At 37.1% G+C, this 21,661-nt stretch overlaps 1 protein-coding gene across 2 annotated transcripts in view; it reads right to left on the bottom strand.

Moving 5' to 3' along the window:
• Positions 1–796: 796 nt before the first annotated feature.
• The window catches only part of LOC128696380 (uncharacterized), a 320,039-nt gene continuing 299,174 nt past the window's right edge, over positions 797–21,661 (bottom strand). Inside the window, exons 17-18 of one of the 2 annotated variants that reach the window (XR_011392930.1) lie at positions 17,741–17,853; positions 986–1,121 (exon numbers count right to left, since the gene is read on the bottom strand). Coding sequence is in view for 1 of the 2 variants with exons in the window: in XM_053787632.2 (XP_053643607.2) it covers positions 849–1,121 (273 nt within the window). In the remaining variant the exon portion in view is untranslated. Of the gene's footprint in view, positions 1,122–17,740; positions 17,854–21,661 lie in introns of both variants that reach the window. The other variant, XM_053787632.2, reaches the window with a different exon arrangement.

Genomic DNA, 21,661 nt, shown 5'->3' with positions numbered 1-21,661 from the left:
AGAGTGCTAGCAGTGGAAACATAGATCAACATTTGGACAGTTAAGGGATTAAAAACCCATAAAACAGACTGGGGAGTGTAGGGGGCCTTACCCATCCTCAGGAAAATATGAAGAAATTAATATTTAAGCTACCTGGAGCAGAATTAAGATACTGTACACGAATGTAGATGACCTTTTTTTCTGTCCAATAAAAACTTGCATTGCAAAAAATTATGCAAAACTTTCCCAGCTGCATATTTATGTAAGATTAGAACCAGAGATGTTATAGAAGCACTTACTGTTACCTTGTATTGTGCAATACCTTTAGTTCTATACACAACCTTGTTGCAAAATTCTGAGGCAACTGTTACATATTTTGATTTCCTACTATTGTAGCTATATGAATTTATTTATTTGCCTGACTTGGATATACTAAATATGGAATTTATAACAATGTGACTTTAAGAATAAAAAAACAAATTCACTGAATATTACTGCCCATTTTCAATTTTTTTCATATAAATCATAAACCAATGCAGATTATTTTCATATAATTACTGAACACATATATATATTTTTACATATATTTATATATTTACATATCTTTGGTATCTTAGTAATTTATATACATTATAGAGTTTTATATAAAAAATATAAAAGTTATAGAGGTCTCATAGTTCTTAAATACAGCTTACATTAGCTGCAGGTCTCATCACTAGACCATAAAAGATGGTGGCCAGCAAGTAAAACTTTTTAAATTCGTGACCATACAAGTGAGAACTTAATGTACATTGCAGGAAATGATGATAAGCTTCAGTACCATGAAAACAATCATTCCCTTTTATTAGAATTTATACAATTCTCTCCAACTAAGATGACACAAACATCATATCTTCCTTGCGAACTATCTTTCTTCCCCGTGAACTGGTGCCTGCCATAAGAAGTATGCTTGTTGGAATAGACGTAGCAGTTTCAGGTGATATATTCATGTCATTGTACTTACTGTCCACAATTATTTTATAAGGTCTGCCAAGCTTCTTTTTTCCCTTCTTTGTATTTTTTTCAGGTTTCTTCAACTTCATTTGCTTTCTTGGTACTGGAAGAGGACTTCCTTCATCTACATCCATATCTAAGCTTGACTCCTGTCAATGTTAAATGGAATTTTATTACTTGAAGTTTTCAATATATAGTAAAAATGTAAGGTACAGTACTGTATAGGATATTAGGGGATAATTGAGCTAAACCAAAAAACTGCCAAACAGACATGGAATTCATCTTGTAGAATATAATCCTGTGGGTAACTCATTCAGGTCCCCCTAAATTAGCTAAGGACAAAATTGAAATTGGAAATGAAATATTCCTAATATCCAAAGCATAACAACAAAGCACAAAATCTATTTGTAAAGGATATTCCAAGCATTACACTTAATTAATACATGAGAAGGCGGGGCAGGTGTCATCCTAGGAAAGGTCAGAGGGAGGGGCCATAGCAGGTTTTGTGGGCGAGGGGCTTCGACTTCCAGCAAGCAAGTGTGAGCATGTTAGATAGGAGTGAATGGAGCTGAATGGGTTTTGTGACATGACGAGCTGTTGGAGTGTAGGCAGGGATTCAGGGAAACCGGTTAGCAGGTGGGATGCTGGCTGTTTGGAGGGACATCTAAACTGTCGTATCTGAGTGCCTCTGCAAAGACAGTGATTATGATATGAATGATGGTGAAAGTGCTGAATGATGATGAAAGTTTTTTCTTTCTTTTTGGGTCACCCTGCCTCAGCGGGAAATGGCTGACGTGTTAAAAAACTAATACAATAAAAAACCTAAGTAATAAATTTGAAATTATGATAACTAGTCAAACCCATTATTACCAACACAGTAGGCCCAGAAATTCTCAATAATAATATTGCATTAATGATAACAATAAAGTGCAAATTTTCATTTACCATGCAAAAATACAGCCTCTCCTCACTTAGCGATGTACTCATTTACCAACAACTTGGACTTAGGATGGGCTCTATGAATAATATACATACCTAAACCCAGTTATACTCGCCAACACTGTGAATACTGAATTGCAGAAAATGTCTGCCTGGATGATGGCTAATAAACTTACCCTGAATACTGACAAAACCTATTCATTCAGTTTGGAAAGAATGCCGCAAATGTTCCACTTAACATAACGCTAAAAGGGATCACCCGTCACAAGACTCACGGAGGGAAAACTCCTAGGAATCCAACCTGACGGCAGCCTCAAGTTCCAGACACATATACAGCAAATCACCAAGAAAATCTCTAAGGCATCCTATCAAAGATAAGATGCACTGTATCATTCACTCATCTACCCTTATCTCACATATGGAATTTGTGCATGGGGATCAACAATATTAAATCACCTAAGACCACTAATAACTCAGCAAAAGGCAGCAATCAGAATGATAACAAATTCCCACTCACCATAAAGAACATCCATACTTATTCATGTGCCTACTACATACATAGAACAATACATGCAAACATAAACCCTCCACTCAAACTTCTCCTCACCAACCTCAACAGGACACACGACCATAACAGAAGACACAGATCTCTTTTTGATGTACCCCGTGTCCATATCACACTATGCACATAAAGAGCCCCAAAATTTGGAATTCATTACCAGAAAATATTAAAGTAACGGAGTCTGAAAATCAATTTAAGACTCTTCTCAAAAGCCACTTAATCACCCTAGCCTAAATACTCAATATTTAACATTACCAATAAATCTACTAATTACCTAATTCTTAAAACTTAGAGACTAGACAACGAAGTTCATATATTGACAAATTACCACACAGAAGTATACATACCTACCAAAAGCAGTACTGCCCTTCACCAAACTGTACCAGTCTCATACTGTAAACTACTGGAAATTACTCTTGAATCATGTTCCATAAAAAGCATTTTTGAATATATGAATATATCCTTGTTTGTATAAATTAGATTCACTTATAATTAATAGAACTACTGTACAACTATGATAAATTTCTTTAGTGTTAAGCAGTCAGTAAGCCATTAAATTAAATCCACCAATAATGCCTAAGCATAACAGAGGCATTCTTTGCACTGCAACCCATTATTGTAAATACATAATCTCAATGTGCTACTTGCAAAGAAATAAATAAATTTGAAATTATGTATATTAGAGCTGATTTCCTCTATTCTGTGTAATACACAGTACAGCCTCTCCTCACTTAACGACGGAGTTCCGTACCTAAGACCACGTCATTAAACGGATTTGTTGCTAAGTGAGGAGAATACCATAATGGTAGTGGGTTTGTGTTAATCATCTTTGATATTGTTTTAATGTCACCTTTGCACCATTTATAACATTTCTGGTATATTTTTAAATGTTTATACAGTAGTGTACTGTATACTGAAATGAACAGAATAGAGGAAATCAGCTCTAATATACATTATTTAGGTATAAATACTAGTCAAAGCCCAACATATGTGTGAGGCGTCAGTAAACGAGTATTTCACTGAGGAGAGGCTGTACACTACTGCATAAACATTTAAAAATATACTAGAAATGTTATGAATGGTGCAAAGGTGACATTAAAACAATATTACTAAATTCTATACTGTATTATCATTCTCTACAATTGTTGAAGCAATTTAAACATGATTTGCTGGAGCCATGAGAACTGCATAATTGAAGCATAATACACACTACTTAACCCTTTGACTGTCGCAACTCCCAATCCTAGAGTCTCTCACAGTGTCACAAAATATTTGGAAAAAAAAAAATCTTATGAAATGATAGAGAATCTTTTCCTGATGCTAATAACACCAAAGTATGAAATCTGATGGAAAACTTATGAAATTACACTCACAAAGCTAGCAATCTCGGCGATATTTACAAATCAGCGATTTAGCCCACTTTGAGCCCTATTTTCGGCCAATTCTGTTGTTCCAGTCGACCAAACTCATAACTATTTCTTTAGAACTCCATTTGTTCTATTGACTGAGTACAAGAAACCACCCATTTACTGATTTCAACTACCCAATAAATCGGTCAGAAACTGGCAATTTGGCCAATTTCAAGCAAATTAAAAAATATGCCAATTTCAAAATAGGGTCCAGAATGAAAAATGCACACATTTCTGGCACTAAAATAACATTTTCTCTGTTCATCAGTCATGTCTCCAGGCTGCTCTTATACTACTCTTGCTTTCTATTTTGAATTTTTATTCACACAAAAAATAGAAGATTTACTATTATGCAAACTACTGCATTACTGTAATAATTGTATAAATAATGTCAACCCATTTGTGATTGTGTATTAGAATGGCTAGTTGGACATTTATTGGACAATCATGTCATTTGTTTACTCTTAAACATTGGCAAAAATTGAACATTTCCGCTACTTTGAGTAGCATTTCAAGGTCCTTTTCATAGTGAAACCAATCAATGTGTCTTCTATTCCATCAAATGAGACCAAGAAAACATGAATACACCTATAAATACTATACGAAAATACACCTCAAAGTCGGCATTTTAATCCAAAAAGTTTTTTTTTCCTCATTATGCACTGCATGCTGCAGGATTTTTTTTATACTGCACACACTGACCACACAGACCCATTCTCTCACATGTTGGCCTACCAGCTTTTTCCCGCTTGATCTGAAGCCACTAGAATTTTTGAGTATACAGTAGACCGTCATTTAACACTATAGTTACATTCCTGACAATGGCGTGCTAGGTAAAAACCTTGTTAGATGAACTGAAGAACTTATGGGAAAAATACGGTTACATTCCTGGGAGCCCCAAAAAAGTCAAACAACTCTTTTTTTACGCCTCCACATCTTACAAAAAAGTGAATATGGAATTGTAGTACATTGTGATGTATTATGTTGTTTTTACTGGTTAAGACTACAAAAGTAACAGAAATAATAGTATTTCTTACCTTAAATTGTGGGTGCTGGTGTTTGTAGATGATTGTAAAGAGAGTGGAGATTTATGGTGTGGCCCTACTGGGCTGAGGTGGATGGTAGAGGTTCTGGTACTGAAGTCGATGGTTGTACTGGAGTGTCCAACTTTAAGTCAGTCAGTTAGTCAAGCCAGTAAGTCATTCAGTTAGTTAAGTCATTCAGTCAGTCAGCCAGTCAAGTCATTTAGTCAGTCAAGTCATTCAGTCAAGTCAGTAAGCCATTCAGTCAAGTCAATAAGTCATTCAGTCAAGCCAATAAGTCAGTCAGTTAAGTCATTCAGTCAAGTCAGTCAGTCACACAAACTCATGTTTACCTCTTTTTCTGTATACAAAGTAACACTTCATTATGGTTATCTCTTGTCTAATATCTTTGTTTCCTTCATTAATTCTAAAACTTATATGCTTATACCTTTTCTTGCCACTTTCAGCAACACTGGTATGCCTACTGGGTGTCATGATTGCTTGGCAGATACAAGATATAGTAATTACAAGATCAAAACACAATTCACAAACACAGCTAGCTTGTAGCAGAGGAAGACTGGACACGTATGAAGTACGAATGCTGGGATGGTGTCGGGGGGTTGGCAAGGGATGGCGGGAGGTCTCCCCGGCTGATCCACAACAATGTGGCCGCTTGAGGAAAAGGATTTTTTTTCCTTCCCGCAAACTGAACCGTGTTAAATTAATTTTACGTGTTACGTAAAATTGTGCTGCAATTCTTCAATCATGCTATACCCGAATCGTGCCAAATAAACTCGTGCTAAATGATGGTCTATTGTATATACGTCAAACACATTGGCTTGTGAGATGTACATATACGACCGAAACAGTCAAAGGGTTAATTCGACAGGAGAAGAACCATGCTCAGTATTTAATCTTTCTAGAAAATTTGGTTAATTTACAGTGGCTGTAGGCTTCCTACCTCTTGTAACCTATTTCACTGTTGTACCAACATGTTTATTGTTTATGAAGAGCAACATTTGGGCATCCGTTCTTTTTTTATATCTTTTTTTGTTTATTTTATTGGCCATTTCCTACCTATTCAGTGTGTACAGTAAACACATCAAAACCAATCACTATCTTACCTTGAATGTCCTGACATCACAATTCAGATGACCTGACTGTACCATCCCAACCTATCTTACCAAGACCAGGTACAGTGACCCAACTTGTAATTCAATTTACTTGTATATCAAATCAATTTTCCTTATTTAAATTAACTGAAAAGCCATTAATCTATTCCTGCACTCTGTAGACAAGACAAAGTACTTGAATATGATGCTAATATCAACTGTATGGCTTATTTATGTATCACAATTCATCTAATATGACATAAACAATATAATTAACACAGAAACATGATATATACTCTAGAATGAATAAAAGAGGCCATAATATGGTGGCAGAGGCAGCAGTGAAAGTGTCCACCATTTCCCGTCCAACTTTGACTATAGCATGCTTTTACTGAAAGAGAAACCGGAGTATTTGTGAGGCTAACTGCAGAATTATTGTATAAAATCATAATAAATCATAATACAGAACCAGCAATCAGTTATTCGGTTCCTTCAGTTATTCGGCACTAATTTTGGCTAGCATAATTTCAAATTTCCAGGGTCGCCACACCAACCTGCTGGTACTGCTTGATGGCGCTACTTGCTGCACAAGTCATTCCAATTTCTTTTTCTCCATTTATTGTTTTAACCTGCTTACTTTTAGCCTTAGCCATGGTTCCAATGTATAAAAGAAATGCTTCTCATTATGTAAAGCACCTACACAGTACATTATCCATTAAAGATAAGGTGGCTTTGAAGCCACTGTCGGCTGCCATGAACTCAGTCTCATGAAGCAGGAGAATATGCTTTATTATTATGCTAATATCAACACTACAGCTTATTTGCCTATCACAACTGATCTAATATGACATAATAAACAATATAAATAACATAAAACATGTTAAATACTCCAGAATAAATAATATTTGGCATAACTCCGAGCAGTTCGAAAGAGGTATGAATAGGATATGGTATACAAGTACCATTCTCCTATCCCTGTCTTGGTGGCTTATATTAGAGAAAACAGAGTGTAGCACAGGGCTGTGATATACACTCGTACTGCACCATAAACCTGAAACAAAAAAGTCATTTTCTCTATATAGATTATCACACATAGCAGCAATATGTGTAGAGAACCTAGGATAACCCAAAATAGTCAACATGGCTTATTTTTAGTACCTGGCTTGGGTTAGCCATATATGATTTTTGGGAAATATTCAATTCCCAGCCAGGGTAGAAACATTAGGCGTGTTTCTTTACACCTGTTGTCTATGTTTACCCATTAGTAAATGGGTACCTGGGTGTTAGCCGACTAGTGTGGGTGTTATCTTGGGACACTGACCTAATTTTCTTGAAATACTCTGCATAACAAGAGGCTTTCTATATAATAGTATGTCACTGATGTCAGCTAGGCCTGTATACCTTGTACATGTATGTGTAGTAAATAAAGATATTATTATTATTATTATTATTATTATATTATTACTATTATTTTCTCAGTTGTTTGTTGGGTTATCTTATTGAAACTTGGGCAATGTATGATGGAAAGATACTTCTTAACATACACCAAAAATGAAAGAAATCAGACCATAAATAGCGGAGTTCACTTCTCATCCCTTAGCGGTATATTTTTGTATGTTTTTTATGGTTATATTCTCATTTTTTTCGGTCTCAGTTGATAGAATGAAAGATATATTACAGAAATAGATATGATTTTGATTGCTTTCATGACGAAAAGTACCTTGAAACTGCGCTCACAGTAGTGAAAATGTTCTATTCTTTAGCGAAGCTCAAGAGTAAACAAATGACGTCACCGTCCAATACCTGTCCGCCTGCCAGTCCAAATTCCAATACGTAGTCAAGAATGGGTTGACATTATTTATACAATTATTACAATAATGCAGCAGTCTGCATAACAGTAAATCTTCTATTTTTTTTTTTGTGAATAAAAATTCAAAATGGTAAGCAAGAGTAATATAAGAGGGGTCTGTAGCCATGACTAATGAACAGAAAATGTTATTTTAGTGCCAGGAATGTCTGCATTGTTTATTCTAGACCCTATTTTGAAATTGGCATCTGTTGAAATTTGTGTGAAATCGGCCAAATTGCCAATTTCTGACCACTTTATTGGGTAGTTGAAATAAGTGAATGGGCGGTTTCTTGTACTCAGATGACAGACTAGAAGTAATAAGTTTATTCAGGTATACACAAATACAGTTACATAGATTATCATACATAGCAGTGTATGTATAGAGAACCTAGGATAACCCAGAAAAGTCAGACAAAGTGACTTATTTCCAGTACCTGGCTTGGGCTTGCAATATATGATTTTTGGTAAATTTTTTTTTTCTCAGTTGTTTGTTGGGCTATCTCATTGAAACTTGGGCAATGTATGATAGAAAGATGCTTCTTAACGTACAACAAAAATAAAAAAGACGGACGATAAACAAGAGAGTTCACTTCTCAGCCATTAGCCGCTTCTTTGCAGTATATTTTCATATGGTTTTTATGGTTGTATTCTCATTTTTTGGGGGCTCATTTGATAGAATGGAAGATATATTACAGAAATAGACATGATTTTGATTGCTTTCATGACAAAAAGTACCTTGAAATTGAGCTCAAAGTAGCGGAAATGTTAAATTTTTGCCGATGTTCGATGAACTGTGTAAGTCAAGTTGGTTAATATTATTAAGTGTATTCTAACCTAACCACTCTGTAATCCGGCAAACTCAGTAATGCAGCACATTACAGGTCCCAATGATGCCGGATTTGTGATGGAGGACCTGTACACTACAGAATGTAAAGAAATATTAAACTGTTTATATAAAGTGTATATGTACTTACACACTTGGAGCAGAGTTGGTAGGGGAGGTTGAGGGTGGGAGATTTTGAGGGTGCGGTGTATGATGTCAGTGGCCGTGTAAACCTCCAACGACAACATTGTTTTGTCTGATCGCTGAACTTAACTGATACAATTTTTTTTTAATCATTGAACTTAAGTGATACAATTTGTTTTGTTTAATCACTGAACATAACTGATACAGCTTTAGTATCTACATATCGTAGATGTACTAAGCTGGTATTGCCTGGCTAAGTCCATGGAAATCATCCTCTTTTTCTTCTCAGCACTGTCATTTGCACTTACTTTCTTAGGACCCGTGGTTAGAAAAAAGAAATTTGGCCAAATGACTGTCAAAAAATGCAAGCAAGCACGAGACAACTGCTCCCACAGTGATGTAAACATGTGTACTGCTTAAGGATGCTTTGGCATCAGCTGTGGCAGGTAGCGACAGCATTCTGAATTATGTATTAGTCTTTCTTTCAACGCACCGGCCATATCCCACTGAGGCAGGGTGGCCCAAAAAGAAAAACAAAAGATTCTCTTTTTAAATTTAGTAATTTATACAGGAGAAGGGGTTACTAGCCCCTTTCTCCGGGCATTTTAGTTGCCTCTTACAACATGAATGGCTTACGGAGGAAGAATTCTGTTCCACTTTCCCATGGAGATAAGAGGAAATGAACAAGAACAAGAACTAGAAAGAAAATAGAAGAAAACCCAGAGGGGTGTGTATATATATGCTTGTAAATGTATGTGTAGTGTGACCTAAGTGTAAGTAGAAGTAGCAAGATGTACCTGAAATCTTACATGTTTATGAGAAAAAGGACACCAGCAATCCTACATCATGTAAAACAATTACAGACTTTCGTTTTACACTCACTTGGCAGGACAGTAGTACCTCCCTGGGTGGGTGCTGTCTATCAACCTACTACCTACTTATGTATTATTATTATTATTATTAATTTAGGGAATTGAAGCTCTATCATTATTATTATAATAATAATAATAATAATAATAATAATGTAGGTAGTAGGCTGGTAGACAGCAACCACCCAGGGAGGTACTACCATACTGCTGAGTGTAAAACATGAGCTTGTAATTATTTTACATGATGGCAGGATTGCTGGTGTCTTTTGTCTGTCTCATAAATATGCAAGATTACAGGTAAGTCTTGCTACTTCTACTTACACTTAGGTCACACTACACATACATGTACACATTTATTTATACACACTAATCCAAGTTTTTTTTATTTTATCTTAATAGTTCTTGGTCTTATTGCTTTTCCTTTTATATCCATGGGGAAGTGGAATAAAAATCTTTCCTTTGTAAGCCATGCATGTTATAAAAGTCAACTAAAATGCCAGGAACAATGGGCTAGAAACCCCTTTTCCTATAGAGATTACTAAAAAGAAGAAGAAAAAATTGTCAAAGTGGGATGTCTGCATGTGCATGGATGTTGTGTGAATGATAAGAAAGAGATGATTGTGGATGCTATGAATGAGAAGAAGCTGGATGTCCTGGCTTTAAGTGAAACAAACCTGCAGGGGGTGGGAGAGTTTCAGTGGAGAGAAGTAAATGGGATTAGGTCAGGGGTTTCAAATAGAGTTAGAGCTAAAGAAGGAGTAGTAATAATGTTGAAGGATAAGGTATGGCAGGAAAAGAGGGAGTATAAATGTATTAATTCAAGGATTATTTAGAGTAAAATAAAGGTTGGATGTGAAAAGTGGGTTATAGTAAGCATATATGCACCTGGAGAAGAGAGAAATGTAGAGGAGAGAGAGGGAGGTTTTGGGAATTGTTGAGTGAATGTGTGGGGAGTTTTGAACCAACTGTGAGAGTACTTGTGGTTGGGGATTTCAATGCTAAAGTGGGTAAAAATGTTTTGCAGGAAGTAGTAGGCAAATCTGGGGTGCCAGGGGTAAATGAAAATGGGGAGCCTTTAATTGAGCTATGTGTAGAAAGAGGTTTGGTAATAAGTAATACATATTTTATGAAGAAGAGGATAAATAAATATACAAGGTATGATATAGCATGTAATGAAAGTAGTTTGTTAGATAATATATTGGTGGATAAAAGTTTGATGGGTAGGCTTCAGGATGTACATGTTTATAGAGGGGCAACTGATATATTGGATCATTATTTAGTTGTAGCTACAGTTAGAGTAAGAGGTAGATGGGACAAAGGAAAATGGCAACAAGTAAGAGAGAGGTAAAAGTATATAAACTAAGGGAGAAAGAAGTTCAGGTGAGATATAAGCAACTATTGGCAGAAAGGTGGGCTAGTGCAAGTATGAGTAGTTGGGGAGGGGGGGGGTGAAGAGGGTTGGAATAGTTTTAAAAATGCAGTATTAGAATGTGGGGCAGAACTTTGTGGCTATAGGAGGGTGGGTGCAGGAGGAAAGAGGAGTGATTGGTGGAACAATGAAGTAAAGGGTGTGATAAAAGAGAAAAAGTTAGCTTATGAGAGATATTTACAAAGCAGAAGTGTTATAAGAAGAGCAGAGTATATGGAGAGTAAAAGAAAGGTGAAGAGAGTGGTGAGTGTAAAAGGAGAGCAGATGATAGAGTGGGAAAGGCACTGTCAAGTAATTTTGATGAAAATAAGAAAAAATTTTGGAGCGAGATAAGCAAGTTAAGAAAGCCTAGGGAACGAATGGATTTGTCAGTTAAAAATAGAGTAGGGGAGTTAGTAGATAGGGAGATAGAGGTATTGGGTAGATGGTGAGAATATTTTGAGGAACTTTTAAATGTTGACGAAGAAAGTGAGGTGGTAATTTCATGCACTGGCCAGGGAGATATACCATCTTTCAGGAGTGAAGAAGAGCAGGATGTGAGTGTGGGGGGACGTGTGTGCAGCCTTACATAGAATGAAAGGGGGTAAAGCAGCTGGAACTGACATGATCATGACAGAAATGTTAAAAGCAGGGGGGATATAGTGTTGGAGTGGTTGGTATTTTTGTTAAATAAATGTATGAAAAAGGGGAAGGTACCTAGGGATTGGCAGAGAGCATGTATAATTCCTGTAAAAATTATTGAGGAATAAGTTTACTGAGTATACCAGTAAAAGTGTATGGTAGGGTTATTATTGAAAGAATTAGAGGCAAGACAGAATGCAGGATTCCAGATGAGCAAGGAGGTTTTAGAGTGGGTAGGGGATGTGTAGATCAAGTGTTTACATTAAAGCATATATTTTTTTTATTATTATCACACTGGCCGATTCCCACCAAGGCAGTGTGGCCCGAAAAAGAAAAACTTTCACCATCATTCACTCCATCACTGTCTTGCCAGAAGTGTGCTTTACATTACAGTTTTTAAACTGCAACATTAACACCCCTCCTTCAGAGTGCAGGCACTGTACTTCCCATCTCCAGGACTCAAGTCCGGCCTGCCGGTTTCCCTGAACCCCTTCATAAATGTTACTTTGCTCATACTCCAACAGCACGTCAAGTATTAAAAACCATTTGTCTCCATTCACTCCTATCAAACACGCTCACGCATGCCTGCTGGAAGTCCAAGCCCCTCGCACACAAAACCTCCTTTACCCCCTCCCTCCAACCTTTCCTAGGCTGACCCCTACCCCGCCTTCCTTCCACTACAGACTGATACACTCTTGAAGTCACTCTGTTTCGCTCCATTCTCTCTACATGTCCGAACCACCTCAACAACCCTTCCTCAGCCCTCTGGACAACAGTTTTGGTAATCTCGCACCTCCTCCTAACTTCCAAACTACTAATTCTCTGCATTATATTCACACCACGCATTGCCCTCAGACATGACATCTCCACTGCCTCCAGCCTTCTCCTCGCTGCAACATTCATCACCCATGCTTTACACCCATATAAGAGCGTTGGTAAAACTATACTCTCATACATTCCCCTCTTTGCCTCCAAGGACAAAGTTCTTTGTCTCCACAGACTCCTAAGTGCACCACTCACCCTTTTCCCCTCATCAATTCTATGATTCACCTCATCTTTCATAGACCCATCCGCTGACACGTCCACTCCCAAATATCTGAATACATTCACCTCCTCCATACTCTCTCCCTCCAATCTGATATCCAATCTTTCATCACCTAATCTTTTTATCCTCATAACCTTACTCTTTCCTGTATTCACTTTTAATTTTCTTCTTTTGCACACCCTACTAAATTCATCCACCAATCTCTGCAACTTCTCTTCAGAATCTCCCAAGAGCACGGTGTCATCAGCAAAGAGCAACTGTGACAACTCCCACTTTATGTGTGATTCTTTATCTTTTAACTCCACGCCTCTTGCCAAGACCCTCGCATTTACTTCTCATACAACCCCCAACTATAAATATATTAAACAACCACGGTGACATCACACATCCTTGTCTAAGGCCTACTTTTACTGGGAAATAATTTCCCTCTTTCCTACATACTCTAACTTGAGCTTCACTATCCTCGTAAAAACTCTTCACTGCTTTCAGTAACCTACCTCCTACACCATACACCTGCCACACTGCCCCCCTATCCACCCTGTCATACGCCTTTTCCAAATCCATAAATGCCACAAAGACCTCTTTAGCCTTATCTAAATACTGTTCACTTATATGTTTCACTGTAAACACCTGGTCCACACACCCCCTACCTTTCCTAAAGCCTCCTTGTTCATCTGCTATCCTATTCTCCATCTTACTCTCAATTCTTTCAATAATAACTCTACCATACACTTTACCAGGTATACTCAACAGACTTATCCCCTCACAATTTTTGCACTCTCTTTTGTCCCCTTTGCCTTTATACAAAGGAACTATGCATGCTCTCTGCCAATCCCTAGGTACCTTACCCTCTTCCATGCATTTATTAAATAATTGCACCAACCACTCCAAAACTATACCCCCACCTGCTTTTAACATTTCTATCTTTATCCCATCAATCCTGGCTGCCTTACCCCCTTTCATTTTACCTACTGCCTCACAAATTTCCCCCACACTCACAACTGGCTCTTCCTCACTCCTACAAGATGTTATTCCTCCTTGCCCTATACACGGAATCACAGCTTCCCTATCTTCATCAACATTTAACAATTCCTCAAAATATTCCCTCCATCTTCCCAATACCTCTAACTCTCCATTTAATACCTCTCCTCTCCTATTTTTAACTGACAAATCCATTTGTTCTCTAGGCTTCCTTAACTTGTTAATCTCACTCCAAAACTTTTTCTTATTTTCAACAAAATTTGTTGATAACATCTCACCCACTCTCTCATTTGCTCTCTTTTTACATTGCTTCACCACTCTCTTAACCTCTCTCTTTTTCTCCATATACTCTTCCCTCCTTGCATCACTTCTACTTTGTAAAAACTTCTCATATGCTAACTTTTTCTCCCTTACTACTCTCTTTACATCATCATTCCACCAATCGCTCCTCTTCCCTCCCGCACCCACCTTCCTGTAACCACAAACTTCTCCTGAACACTCCAACACTACATTTTTAAACCTACCCCATACGTCTTCGACCCCATTGCCTATGCTCTCATTAGCCCATCTATCCTCCAATAGCTCTTTATATCTTGCCCTAACTGCCTCCTCTTTTAGTTTATAAACCTTCACCTCTCTCTTCCCTGATGCTTCTACTCTCCTTGTATCCCATCTACCTTTTACTCTCAGTGTAGCTACAACTAGAAAGTGATCTGATATATCTGTGGCCCCTCTATAAACATGTACATCCTGAAGTCTACTCAACAGTCTTTTATCTACCAATACATAATCCAACAAACTACTGTCATTTCGCCCTACATCATATCTTGTATACTTATTTATCCTCTTTTTCTTAAAATATGTATTACCTATAACTAAACCCCTTTCTATACAAAGTTCAATCAAAGGGCTCCCATTATCATTTACACCTGGCACCCCAAACTTACCTACCACACCCTCTCTAAAAGTTTCTCCTACTTTAGCATTCAGGTCCCCTACCACAATTACTCTCTCACTTGGTTCAAAGGCTCCTATACATTCACTTAACATCTCCCAAAATCTCTCTCTCTCCTCTACATTCCTCTCTTCTCGAAGTGCATACACGCTTATTATGACCCACTTTTCGCATCCAACCTTTACTTTAATCCACATAATTCTTGAATTTACACATTCATATTCTCTTTTCTCCTTCCATAACTGAACCTTCAACATTACTGCTACCCCTTCCTTTGCTCTAACTCTCTCAGATACTCCAGATTTAATCCCATTTATTTCCCCCCACTGAAACTCCCCTACCCCCTTCAGCTTTGTTTCGCTTAGGGCCAGGACATCCAACTTCTTTTCATTCATAACATCAGCAATCATCTGTTTCTTGTCATCCGCAATACATCCACGCACATTCAAGCATCCCAGTTTTATAAAGTTTTTCTTCTTCTCTTTTTTAGTAAATGTCTACAGGAGAAGGGGTTACTAGCCCATTGCTCCTGGCATTTTAGTCGCCTCATACGACACTCATGGCTTACGGAGGAAAGATTCTTTTCCACTTCCCCATGGACAATAGAAGAAATAAAGAAGAACAAGAGCTATTTAGAAAAAGGACAAAAACCTAGATGTATGTATATATATATGCATGTGCGTGTCTGTGAATTGTGACCAAAGTGTAAGTAGGAGTAGCAAGATATCCCTGTTATCTAGCGTGTTTATGAGACAGAAAAAGAAACCAGCAGTCCTACCATCATGCAAAACAGTTACAGGTTTCTTTTTCACAGTCATCTGGCAGGACGGTAGTACTTCCCTGGGTGGTTGCTGTCTACCAGCCTACTACCTGAAGCATATATGTGAACAGTATTTAGATAAATGTAGGGAAGTTTGCATTGCATTTATGGATTTAGAAAAGGCATATGATAGAGTGGATAGGGGAGCAATGTGGCAGATGTTGCAGGTATACGGAATAGGTAGTAAGTTACTAAATGCTGTAAAGAGTTATGAGGATAGTGAGGCTCAGGTTAGGGTGTGAACAAGAGAGGGAGACTACTTTCCAGTAAAGGTGGGTCTTAGACAGGGATGTGTAATGTCACCATGGTTGTTTAATATATTTATAGATGGGGTTGTAAAAGAAGTAAATCCTAGGATGTTGGGGAGAGGGGTGGGATTAAATTATGGGGAATGAAATACAAAATGGGAATTGACAGTTACTTTTTGCTTATGATACTGTGCTTATGGGAGATTCTAAAGAAAAGTTGCAATGGTTAGTGAACGAGTTTGGGTGTGTGTGTAAAGGTAGAAAGTTGAAAGCGAACATAGAAAAGAGTAAGTTGATGAGGGTATCAAATGATTTAGATGAAGAAATATTGGATATCAAATTGGAGAGGAGTATGGAAGAAGTGAATGTTTTCAGATATTTGGGAGTTGACGTGTCAGAGGATGGATGTATGAAGGATGAGGTTAACCATAGAATTGATGAAGGAAAAAAGGTGAGTGGTGCATTTAGGTATATGTGGAGATAAAAAACATTATCTATGGAGGCAAAGAAGGGAATGTATGAAAGTATAGTGGTACCAACACTCTTATATGAGCATAGTCCTGTTGACTGACTTCAACAGGACTAAGCTCAATCAGTCAAAAAGTCTGCAGAAATTCACAAAAATATTCCCAAGCTTCATGTAAAAGGTACAAGCAAATCAGCAAGATGCTTGGGTTCATTCAACTTAATAGTTTTAACCCTTAAACTGTCCAAATGTAGATCTACGTTCATATGCATAGCGCTCCGAATGTACATCTACTTCTTTTTTTTTTACAATTGAATGCATGTAAAATAAAACGTAGATCTACGTTCGGAGTGCTACGCACGTGAATGTAGATCTATGTTTGGACAGTTTAAGGGTTAAATGTTAATACATACACACTCAGTAGCCACTTCATTAGGTACACCTGTACAACTGCTTGTTAATGCAAATATCTAATCAGGCAATCATGTGGCAGAGCCTCAATGTCTAAATGTATGCAGACATGGTTAAGATGTTTAATTGTTGCTCAGAATATCATAATGATAAGAAATGTGATCTAAGTGGCTTTGACTGTCGAATAATTGTTGGAACCAGAAGGGGTCTGTGTGTGTGCGCATGTGTGTGCACGTTTGTATTTTTGTTTGTTTTATTTTTTTTTTCAACAAACTGGCTGTATCCCACCAAGGCAGGGTGGCCCAAAAAGAAAAACTGAAGTTTCTCTTTTTTAAATTTAGTAATTTATACAGAAGAAGGGGTTACTAGCCCCTTGCTCCCAGCATTTTAGTCGCCTCTTACAATACGCATGCTTACAGAGGAAGAATTCTGTTCCACTTCCCCATGGAGATAAGAGGAAATAAACAAGAACAAGAACTAGAAAGAAAATAGAAGAAAACCTAGAGGGGTGTGTATACATATGTTTGTACATGTATGTGTAGTGTGACCTAAGTGTAAGTAGAAGTAGCAAGACATAACTGTAATCTTGCATATTTATGAGACAGACAAAAGACACCAGCAATCCTACCATCTTGTAAAACAATTACAGGTTCTGTTTTACACTCACTTGGTAGGATGGTAGTACCTCCCTGGGTGGCTGTTGTTTTAATTTATATGTACTTATTTCTCCTCTATACAGAATAATTTCAATGACAATCTGCCCTCTTTTTTTTGTATACAGTTAATTCTTGATTATCCATGATACTTTAATTTGTCACAAATATCTCAAAAAGTATAGCATTTACTGAATATGTCAATGTAAATTCAGTGTATTTAACATGTATGGATGTGAGCACAATATGTACAGTATTATTGTAGGAAGATACATGTGCACAATACAAATGTGTACCATGCTGTGTATTTTCACTTCATGTACACTTTCTGCACATCAACACACACATAATATATACATGTATTGTAACACATACATACCATTATGTGCATACTGTACACATAAACATACCTTATATACTCAATACACACAGTAGGTCATCATTGCATCATGATGTCTGTACCCTTCTGGAAAGACAGCTAGGGTGCAAGTGATGGTGAGTGTGTTTTCTTCTTTAGGTCAGCCTGCCTTGGTGGGAAATGCCCAATGTGTTATAATGCAAAAAATAAATAAAAAAGTAATTACACATAAATTTCAGAGCTGTTGAATGTGTAGAAATGCAGAGGTCATTTTTACTAATACAGCCTCTCCTCACTTAGCGATGTACTCATTTACCAGACTTACGACCAGCTCTCCAACCAGTATGCAAACCTAAGTGATGTATATTAGAGCTGATTTCCTCTATTCTGTTTATTACAATATACAGTACACCACTGAATAAACATTTAAAAAATACTAAAAATGTTATAAATGGTGCAAAGGTGACATAAAAAAATAGCTGAAGATGGTTGACACAAACCCACTACCAGTACAGTATCCTCCTCGCTTAACAACCAATTCACTTACTGACCTACTCTTAGTAACGGAACCCCCATCATTAAGTGAGGAGAGGCTGTATATGTATTCACTGAAATATTGTATAACAATCCAACTAATACAAAAATAATAAAGGAAACATGAAAAATAAATGGAACCAATAGCAAGATGAAACGAACTAAAGTTGATAAAGAATTTAGTATGAATAGTGTTAGAATGTTATTTGAAGAAGTGTTTTAAGCAGAGTCAGTGGGAACTGCTCTCAAAACACACTAAGTTACAGTCTTGGATAATCAAGTCTTAGCTGTATTTGTTGTTATCCTACTTTTTCGTCCAATTTTTTCCATGAGTATTCTTTCATAGCAGTTCAACTATAAATATACTAAAACTGAACATCAGTTCTCTTAACACTAAATAAATGGGAATTGGTAACTACAATTTAAGATAAGAGTTTCTAAACAAATACATGTTATTTTCAAAATGTACACAACTATAACAAAACTAAAAGACAATTATTCCATCATTTTGAAAAGGCCCTGGTTATGCAGAGCATTTTGGGAAGACTAAAACTAGGACTTAAAACTACTTGGCACTGTATTATTGTATAATAATCCTTTCGCTTTTGAGACCCCTGCTCACAAACTTGCTCTCAGTGTCGAAGAATTTAAAAAAAAATTAAAAAAATTCTTGTGAAATGATAGAATCTTTTCCCGATGGTAATGAAACCAAAAGTACAAAATTTGATGGAAAACTTACGGAATTACACACTAGCAAAGTTTGCCTATTTTTAGCCCTATTTTGGGCCAATACCATTGTTCCCGTTGACTATATTCATAGCTATTTTGCTAACACCCCATTTGTTCTATTGACTGAGTACAAGAAACTGCCCATTTACCTATTTCAACTACCCAATAAAGTGATCAGAAATAGGTATTTTGCCAATTTCATACAAAATTCAAGAAAGGCCAATTTCAATAGGGTCCAGAATAAACACTGCAAACATTCCCCGCACTAAAATAACATTTTCTCTGTTCATTAGTCACATCTCCAGGCTCCTTTTTACATTATGCTTGCTTTCCATTTTGAATTTTTATTCCCCTCAAAACTGCAAGATTTACTGTTATGCAGACTACTGCATTATTGTAAAAAATGGTATAAATAATATCAGCGCATTTGTGAAAGCATATCAGACCCACCAGCTGATGTGAATTGAATGTGTGATGTGATTTGTTTACTCTTGAACATAGTCAAAAATCGAACCTTTCCACTACTTTGAGCTCACTTTCAAGCTACTTTTTGCCTGTAAACCATTCAAAATCATCTATATTTCTGTAATATATCTCCGATTCTATCAAATGAGACCAAGACAATGAGAATACAACCATAAAAACCTTACAAAAATACATCAAAAAGTTGCTATTTTAAACCAAAAACACGGTCGCAGTTTTTTTCTCATTATTTCAGACATGTGTACAACAACTTTCCAAGAAAGTCTCCAAGACCGTAGGCATACTATCAAAGATACAGTACTATGTTCCACAATCAGCTCTCCTTGCCCTGTATCACTCACTTATTTACCCCTATCTCACCTATGGAATCTGTGTATGGGGCTCAACAACAATAAATCATCTCACACTATTAATTACTCAGCAAAAGGCTGCAGTCAGAATAACAAATTCCCACTCCAGACAGCACACTCCACCAATACAGTGGACCCCCGCATAACGATGGCATCACATAGCGATTATTTCGCATACCGCTTACTTTAATTGCAAAAATTTTGCCTCACATACCGCTTAAAAACCCGCTTACCGATTTTCGTCCGAGACGCGTCCAATGTGCGGCCTGAGCCACGCTCACATGTTCCGCCGGTGGCATTGTTTACCAGCCAGCCTCCGTGGTAACATCCAAGCATACAATCGGAATATTTCGTATTATTACAGTGTTTTCGGTGCTTTTTCTGGAAAATAAGTGACCATGGGCCCCAAGAAAGCTTCTAGTGCCAACCCTACAGCAATAAGGGTGAGAATTACAATAGAGATGAAGAAAAAGATCATTGATAAGTATGAAAGTGGAGTGCATGTCTCCGAGCTGGCCAGGTTGTATAATAAACCCCAATCAACCATCGCTACTATTGGTGGTACAGCTGCTGCTGCTGCTGCACTGTCAGCTGCTGCTGCTGCTGCACTGTCAGCTGCTGCTGCTGCTGTAGCACCGTTGTTGGTGTGGCTTATTGAGAATACCAAGAAACAATTAACCCCAGAGGATTTGCCACCCAGGATAACCCAAAAAAGTCAGTGTCATCGAAGACTGTCTAACTTATTTCCATTGGGGTCCTTAATCTTGTCTCCCAGGATGCAACCCACACAAGTCGACTAACACCCAGGTGAACAGGGAAAAATGCCTGGAACTAGTGCTCATATTGGTGAATTTAAAGCCAGCAAAGGTTGGTTTGAGAGATTTAAGAATCGTAGTGGCATACACAGTGTGATAAGGCCTGTTCTGGAAGAAAATGCCAAACAGGACCTACAGTACTCAGGAGGAAAAGGCACTCCCAGGACACAGTGTCTCATCAGTCATTGCTGCATCTTCAATAAAGGTAAGTGTCATTTATTCTTCATTTAGTAGACTAGTACATGCACAATATATACTGTGCATGTACTACTCTACTATTGTGCATGTATCCTTCTCTTTGTGTGTGGGAAAATGTATATTTCATGTGGTAAAATTTTTTTTTTCATACTTTTGGGTGTCTTGCACGGATTAATTTTATTTCCATTATTTCTTATGGGGAAAATTCATTCGCATAACGATTATTTCGCATAACAATTACCCCTCTTGCACGGATTAAAATCGTTAACCGGGGGTCCACTGTATTCAAAAGTCTAAACTTACTCACCGTACAAAACATCCATACTTATTACTGTGCCTACTACATACATAGAACATTAAACTCAGATATAAACCCTCCCCTCAAATTTCTCCTTACCAACCTTAACAGAGCACACGACCATAACACAAGACACAGATCACTCTTTGATGTTCCCCGTGTCCATCTCACACTATGTAAAAGCTCAATGCACATAAAAGGCCCAAAAATTTGGAATTCATTACCAGTGATTACCAAAGAAACACTGTATATCAATTCAAGATTCTTCTTAAAAACCACCTACTCACCCAAAACTAATTACACAGTACTTAATTTAACTTTACCTACATAGTTAACAAATCATTTTGCACTGCCTCAAAATATCATTACTCACTGTGTTACTCCCCTAGCCTTAGTACCCTAAAAATAAATACAGATCAATAAATTCTCATATCTAACCTAATGCAAATATTGAATAACTTATATCTCATAAATGTATAACCCAGTTGTATAATTAGAGAAACCTTATCAAACTATGTATTTATAGCATTACCTAATAGAATAATCCATTCTCTTGAATGCACTGT

The sequence above is a fragment of the Cherax quadricarinatus genome, chromosome 39 (genome assembly GCF_038502225.1).
Source record: "Cherax quadricarinatus isolate ZL_2023a chromosome 39, ASM3850222v1, whole genome shotgun sequence".
In the NCBI taxonomy this organism is placed as follows: domain Eukaryota; kingdom Metazoa; phylum Arthropoda; class Malacostraca; order Decapoda; family Parastacidae; genus Cherax; species Cherax quadricarinatus.
Note: the sequence above shows the minus strand (reverse complement) of the source record. Positions and strands in the feature narration are given on the sequence as shown.